Raw genomic sequence first — 7,832 nt, forward strand, 5'->3', positions numbered from 1 at the left:
TGCTTCTTTGGAATATGAAAACAGATTGGCTATTAATGGGACACAAAAAGTGCAGAATTCCAACAATATCTAGGAAGATCTGGTCTCTAAAGACTACAAATATGTTGTCAATGAGGAAACCTCGCATCCGTAAATACAAACTTCATAGAACTTGTGTGTAGATTAATCAGTGTATTTTTAACAAAGTAATATGTTGCTTAAAACCATTCACAATATGAAAAACTTCGAAAATTAATTTTAATTAAGAAGCAGTTGTTGGATGCTACTGACTATTAAAAAGATATTTAAATTTTCTTCGAAGTTTTGGAGAATTCACCTTAGATGTAAGAAAGTCCCGTGAGTCTGACTATAGAGTTTGAAGAAAGAGAAATGAATGAAGCCGCGGTAGTCAATATATAGCAATGTCTCGATCGACTGGATGCAGCATTTATCAGTGTTTATTGCAAGTAGGAGCCATCAACTAAGGTAAATATTAAGATATTTAAGGAATCACTGTCTAGTTTTGAGAGTATGCCAGGGCACCACTATTGTTGATGTCCCTGGCATACTCTCAAAACTAGACAGTGATTTCATATATTTCCATTTCATTGTGAAATAAAATTGTAGACTTAGACATTAAAAATGTAGACTAATAGATTTTATTACACGAGGACTTCCATGCCAATTTCAATAGTCCTCGCACACTGACGTCAAACACAAAGGCAGCCGCACGAGATTTTCATGCATATTTGGCCGCCTTAGTGTCAGACACAGAGACAGATGCGCACGAGATTTGCATGCGTATTAGGCCTCCTTAGCTGCTGACCTATCGACCTGACTAATTTACATTCCGGCAGAATTATCAAGAAATAAATTCCCCCAACTTTCAAACAGTTATCACAGAGAAAAAAATTAGAAATGGAAATATATCAGCAATATGGACTAGATTTATTTGGGGTTTTAATATAATGAACTGCATTATGTTATTAATCTTAAAAATTCTTACACTGGTTTCTTTTTCCTGTTTAATTGTAAACAAACTGAACAGCTATACTCGTTTTTTGTTCTTTTGTTTTTTTTATTTGACTACGCAGCACTATGGATTCTTAAATATACGCTAGGAATTTATTATACAGGTAATATGATTTCTGGAGAAGCACCACTCGCGATATAAAATTATTCGCTTTCATTTCTATGTTGCTGAAATCAATGTAAAATCTCTTTATCAACTATCCCCTTCCGAATTATTGTTTTCGAGATTTGACGTTAAAAGGTCATTTCGCGGTAATATGTACTCGCGAAAAATAAGGAATTTACAGTATTCTTAGTACAAGCCCCCAAACCCCACTCTCGCATACCTAGGCACTTATATTATCTTGAATCTTGCAAATCAAGACAAAGGTTTTTAATCGGAATATTTAAACAAAAAACGAATTCAAATAATTTTTGCAGCTGATTCATGATGTAGAGTAGAAAAATAATTAAATTTCTTCGTATAGAAATATCATCGATACTGGAAACGTGTGTAATATGTCGAAAGTATTAGGTGATTCAATGTGACGCGTAAATAAAAGGACGTCACAGGTCATTAAGCCAATCAGAATACAAGATATTTTGTCACACTCACTGTCATTGGTAGACTACATAACTAAAAATAACGATTGAACTTTCGTAATATTTAGAAATGTCATAATTTCTTCCGCCTTTCATAAAAGAATATATCGACGTATAATTATGACGACCTATTCTTTCTTTAGTATTCCATTTGTCTTGTTTACAAAAGAATGGGTCTAACAACTGCATCAGCATAATATTTTGAGAAAGTGTTTGAAGAAATATGGATAGAATACCGACAATAAAGGAAATAAATGAACTACTTCAGGACACAAAAAGTAAGACAAGATTAAAAAATGCAGCCCTTGTTGGGGTAATCGACTATTTAAGTGCCGGGTTTGAAATAGGAGCAATTGACTTGGAATCAAAGTGTGTGAAAGGGGTGATATGCCGAATTTCAGGACTTGAAAATGAACTCTGTGCCTACGAACTAACTTTAAAGAATTATGTAAGTAATTTTTGTTTTCGTATTTCCATGTTAGAAGTAATAAAAATGCATACTTTCTAGATATAAGAGTAAAGCAATTTGTTCTGTTTTGCAGATATCTAGTATACGAGTACCCAAGAGATTCCCAAAAGGTAAAAAATGAATCTAAATCCCCTATAAGCTAGGTAGCAACCGCTAATGATAAAACGCCGCTTAATAATAAATATATTATAAATTATTGTTTTTATAGTTGACATTCTAAACCGTTAATGCAAAATATCCGCTAATAAAAGAATTATATCATTAAACAGATGAGAATATCAATCGTTAATGCAATAATTTATTAGTTGCTTCGCAACGCGTAATGATATTTCTATTATATTTCGGCGTTTTATGATGAGCGGTTGCTAAAAAGCTCCTTTGATTTAGATTGTCATTTTTGATTTATGTATAAACGTCTTTATACATGTACATATGTATTTCACTGCTAGAAACAATAATCCTTACATCGTACAATATTGCGCAATCTCTGAAATGCGAAACTTTGATTTTTTAAATATTTTGCTGTGCTTAACATGTACCATTCTTGCAGGTGGTCCACATCCCCAATCAAAGACGGACAGTGGTATAGATATAGGGCAAGGTATTAATACTTTACTTTAGACTTTGAAGTACTTAGTATATTTAATACATTGCGAATAAATTTTGAACAACGATATTTTTTTCAGATCTAGAAACTGTGGATATCGAAGATTCGACTTTTTGAAATACTTATTAAAAGCGCTGGAAGAGAAAACTTTTGTTTACAATATTCTTTTTCCCCATCTTAACTTGGCGCAACTTCCCAAGTATATTATTCTTAAGGAAATCCTGTCATAACGAAACAAGTCATTAGATTTTTTCCCCAAAAATGTTATTGATTTTATAATAAAATTTCAGATGTTGAACATAAATTTTCAACATTCGATTTATAAAAGAAATAAGCCATGTGGAAAATTCAGACAATGCAATACTTTCCTTATTCCTTTGAATCAGTTTGATTTGTATTTGAAAGGATCTTTTGAATGAGGAATAGTAAACATACTTACAGTGTACCGGTATTTTAAAGGTAACCTTATTTACACCTTTTTTGCTGCTTTTTATCCACTGTTTTTGTACGACCTGATATATGATTTAAGCTTATAAGTGTCTTTAAAAAAACTTAAGCGCCAAGTAATGATTGCGCTAATAAGTGTAAGAGAACTAGATTGCTCAGTTATGAGTACAGTATTCAGGATTTTGTGTATGTGTGTGTACACAGATGTTACATGTATGTAATTAATAATATAATACTATAATTGTTAAATGAAATAAATTGCAAGATTGTTTTAGTTTAAGTAACAGTTTTTTTTTAGCTCACTTGATAGAAGCTAAAGTGAGGGGTTTTTTTTTTAATAATTGTCTGACGTCTGTTTGTCAGTAGTTGACCTGCTTTTACGAGTACTCTTATGAAGCAGAATTCATTCAAAAATTTCAAAGTTATTAATTATTCATAGCAAATCGCTGGTGTCAACCCGTGTCCTTTCATGTAAACCTTATGGTGTCAACCCAGGTATCTCGAAATTAACGCAAGTACATGTATCTCAAAATTTAGTGGTTATAAATTCCTGATGGTGTCAACCCTGGAGTTCATTTTTATTTTTCTATATGTGAGTAGCCCCCAAGAAGGCCGAAGATGTAATGTATAAATGAGACGTACGACAGATTTGTTTTTGTGTATGTTTTAGCATGTTTTGAAAGATTGTGAACATAATAGTTTTATGTTTTGATTTGTTTTTAATAAATGTTGAAATTTCAATTGCTCTTATTATATGTATGAACATGTAGGCTTCAGAAACAAGGTCTCTTCACAAACTGTTGGAATTTCGAGGACCACAAATTATGTTTCATTATTACCAGACCTGGATATTTCTTCCAATGAAAAATTAATTTTAAAAAACTTCTACATGATATGAAAACATTTATTTTGGCCTTTAACTCGGTATTTAGATAAATCGGTTTGATTTTAACATATTTTATTATGAAAGAAAAAAAAATAAACGGATTGGGCAGCCGGCATAGCCTATATAAGCCCTCTCCACTTTTTTTTGATTGCCTATCACCAGGTATTTAGATAAATCGACGATGTATCAATTAGTAATATAGTTACATTCATTCATATGTCGATTCTCCCCATGAACTTGAAATAGACACTAATGAGTCTGACACGTTTTATTTTTAGATGTTTTACTGATTATAGACGATAAAGGCCAAATACCAACTAAAATGTATGACAGACAACATGATTTCAATTTTCCTTATTTATGTAGTAAGATCCCGCTATCACCAGGTGTTAATATGGAACGCCGTCACTGCCTTATAGCAGAACACTACTATTGCATTGTGTCAACCCTCCATTACATCATGTCAACTCTTTATGACATTAACCCACACTACTATTTCATTGTGTCAACCTTCCATTACATTATGTCAACTCTTTATGACATTAACCCACCCTACTATTGCATTGTGCCAACCTTCCATTGCATTATGTCAACTCTTTATGACATTAACCCACACTACTATTGCATCGTGTTAACTTTCCTTTACATTATATCAACTCTTTATGACATTTACACATACTACAATTTTATTTCGTCAACTTGCATTTCGTTATGTTTACTTTTCATGACAATCTTAGTTTTTATTAACTGATGTGAAAAGCTCATGCCATACTGTGCGCACTCTTCTACATTATGTCGATTCACTATTACGTTATGCGAACGCGGGTATCCTCGGCCTTTATATGAGCATAACGTATTTTCCGCGTTCCGCAAGCACTAAAATGGCGGGAAAGAAAACTGTCGTAGAAGAGATTCTCAGCGATTTCGGAATGACATCTTTAAATGAAAACTTTAAGCGACAAATGATTGACAATCTTGAAACATGCAAAGCCTTAACACTGCGACTGTGAATTAAAGTCACGTCGAAATTCAATGGTGTTTACTTTAATCTGATAATTAAATACCGGTAAATCAAATATTATAAGTCGTGCAGCAATCATTTTTTTCTTTTTATTTTGAATTGTTTTTTTTTTTTTTTTTTTTTTATAAAAGTCTTAAACTTTGTAGGACATTGCATTAGTTTCACATTAAGTTTAGCTGAATTAAGTTGAAAACTTTTTTCTATAAAACTATAAAGTCTGAGAGCTTCTCCGCTTTCCGCCCTTGGTCTCCAACCATATACCGCCCCCCTTCCTTGTTCAAGATTCCCATATCTGCCACTGATATGTGCCCATGCATGCTTACTAAGGCATATTCAATTGATTTAGATGAGCGACTGGTAGATTTTTGTAATAGAATTCTGGCCCTGGAATGATTAAAAAAAATTACTAACTCCAGTGACGTAGCATCATTTTTTCGAAAGAGGAGGTCAGCCAGTAAAAAAAATCATCTATCCGAAAAAACTAGACAAGCCAAGAGAAAAAATGTCCAAGCCCGAAAATCCTATTTCGGGGAGAGTGGTCCAACTTCAATCAATCCTATTTTTTTCCAGATATATTATATTACCCTTAGTGGACTATATTTCAACAAGAAGTGGGGGTGGGGGGGCTGTACAGTTTCAATGAACATTACATTTTCTATAGTAAAGTTATGTCTGGGAAAAGAGGGGGGTTGATATTATGTGCCTGTGATTTGTCCTAATCAATCACGACCCCCCCCCCCTTCTTACCAGTCATTAAAACACGGTCGTCAACATTTATTATATACTAGATATACAGCTTTGAGATAATGTAAATGTATTTTTGCATCAGGTAATGAACTTGGAATCCACATGATAAAGAGTTAACACAATATAAAGATATTTTTAAATCACATAAGAAAGAGTTGGCATAACGTTATAATATATCCACATCACGGTATGGAGTTTTGACATAATGTAATAAAGTGTTGATATAATATAAAGATATGTTCACATTATGTTATACACTTTTTACACCACGTAATAAAGCACTGACATAAAGGTAAGATGTGTTCACCTCACATCATGATGCCCTCGCCGTAAAATAAAGATAAATCCATATCACGTAATAATACTTTGATACAGTAGAAATATACACTCTCAAAAAGGAATGGGCTTTTGACTTCATGTGATGATAAGTTTAATTATAAAACACAATTTACTTGACGTAATGCAATTTTGACCTCACATATTAAAGAAATGAAATGATGTAAAGAAACATTCATTTCACATAATAAAGTTTTAACACAATGTAAACACATTATCACTTCACATAGTGAATTTTTTACTTCAAGTTATGAAGTGCTGACATAATGAAAGGATGTATTTACTTCATGTAAATGCAGCATTGACATGATGTTAAGATATATTTTCATCATCCCATAAAAAATGGACATAACGTAAAGATATGTTCACATCACGTAATGATAAATTGACGTAATAAATGCATAGTTGTATGCTATAAGGCAGTGATGGCGTTCCATATGTTAACGTCTCCCAATTTATTCCATACTCTAGAGCGAGCTCTGACTACGAGTTCTTTAAATGAGGCAGGCTACTCACAGAAAAGTTGATGTGACAGGGATCTTAACAACTTTGTTAAAAGTCACCATTTCGTAACTTATATGCTCGTTACAATGACCTTGTTTGCCAATTTGACATATAATTAGGTCGTATCTTTGGCCTTGCATTTATACTGAAATTGACAACAGAATGTTCCGTCTACATGATCCATACAACGGAGTCACGGCGGATGTAACCGGTCGAAAGGGGATGCTTAGCCGTCTTAGGCACCTGACCCCACGCTTGGAATATACAGTTGGTAATGTTTATGCATCCTTTGCAGATTTGTATTCTTTATAAAGTTTTTAGATCGACCAATGGTCTTTATCTTCACCATTTCATGAAGAGTATATCTTGAATAAGATCAACTTTTGAACAGGCATGTGTTTGGCACATTAGATGCTGTTGCAGGTTTTTCAACCACTAGTATCTCCTCATAGTCATAATTTTGCAAATTCTATAGAGGTAATTATGATTTCATTTGCAAGTACACCTCATCATAAGGTCATGTTTTACCAAAATGTTTCCTAACAATTAATAGGACATGGTTTCAAAATTTCTTTACTTTATTGTATAGAAAAAAGAGTTTTGTACCAATCTTCGTACATTCTAGTACTTTATAGAAAATAAAATAAACTTCAAACACGGAACCGGAAATTCATAAGATTATATTGTCGAGCAACTTAAAACGGCATAACCACAAGCCAGGAAGAAAATGAATTCGGACATCATAAAACACATGCTGAACATAAAGATAGACGGTCTCAAAATTCTAAAATGGCGTCTGATGGATACTTAATCCCAACTCTGCAGGACATTGAGAAATCCGTGTTGGAACTCAGTAGTCAAGTTCGATTACAGAGTGCTTTTCTGGACTGTCAAATAGAGAAGTTAGAGCAAGATCCAGACACAGATTGTGTAGTGAGTGAAAACGAGGCTGAGAACATTCTTGCTCGGACTAGCAGTCTACGAGCTGAACTGGAGAAATTTAAGTTGAATTTGAAAAAGTATCAAGAAGTCACGAAAGAAAAGAGAAATAGCAGTAAGTTGGGGTTTTTGATTTTTTTTTTGGTGCCAAAATTTCAATTTTTTGCCTCTGTGTTGAATTCATCACATATTTTTTGACTAAAATGATATGGCATTATGTAACTCAAGGATGTAAATTTTAAGATAACAATGATAAAGATATCGTAAAATTACAATGCTTAAT

The 7,832-nt window shown here is 33.1% G+C and overlaps 2 protein-coding genes across 4 annotated transcripts; both read left to right on the forward strand.

The window, feature by feature from the left end:
• The first annotated feature begins 287 nt into the window (after nucleotides 1-287).
• LOC134258038 (uncharacterized) lies at nucleotides 288-3,952 on the forward strand. 3 transcript variants are annotated; one of them, XM_062740592.1, is made up of 5 exons: nucleotides 288-465; nucleotides 1,737-2,041; nucleotides 2,136-2,172; nucleotides 2,613-2,663; nucleotides 2,749-3,952. In XM_062740592.1, exons 2-5 carry the CDS (start codon nucleotides 1,817-1,819, stop codon nucleotides 2,784-2,786), a joined length of 351 nt encoding a protein of 116 aa, XP_062596576.1. In that variant the 5' UTR covers nucleotides 288-465; nucleotides 1,737-1,816; the 3' UTR covers nucleotides 2,787-3,952. The 3 variants fall into 3 exon arrangements, with proteins under 3 accessions (XP_062596576.1, XP_062596578.1, XP_062596575.1); XM_062740594.1 differs by lacking the exon at nucleotides 288-465 and adding an exon at nucleotides 963-1,115; XM_062740591.1 differs by lacking the exon at nucleotides 288-465 and having other exon boundaries at nucleotides 1,643-2,041.
• Nucleotides 3,953-7,157: 3,205 nt separating this feature from the next.
• Nucleotides 7,158-7,664, forward strand: LOC134258037 (uncharacterized; the record flags this gene model as incomplete). The annotated part of the gene is made up of 1 exon (XM_062740590.1): nucleotides 7,158-7,664. A coding segment is annotated over exon 1 (265 nt), but the record flags the coding sequence as incomplete, so codon positions are not given.
• Nucleotides 7,665-7,832: the final 168 nt, after the last annotated feature.

The sequence above is a fragment of the Saccostrea cucullata genome, unplaced genomic scaffold, assembly GCF_032062105.1.
Source record: "Saccostrea cucullata isolate Sc308-1 unplaced genomic scaffold, CSIRO_AGI_Scuc_v1 ctg15646, whole genome shotgun sequence".
Lineage (NCBI taxonomy): Eukaryota > Metazoa > Mollusca > Bivalvia > Ostreida > Ostreidae > Saccostrea > Saccostrea cuccullata.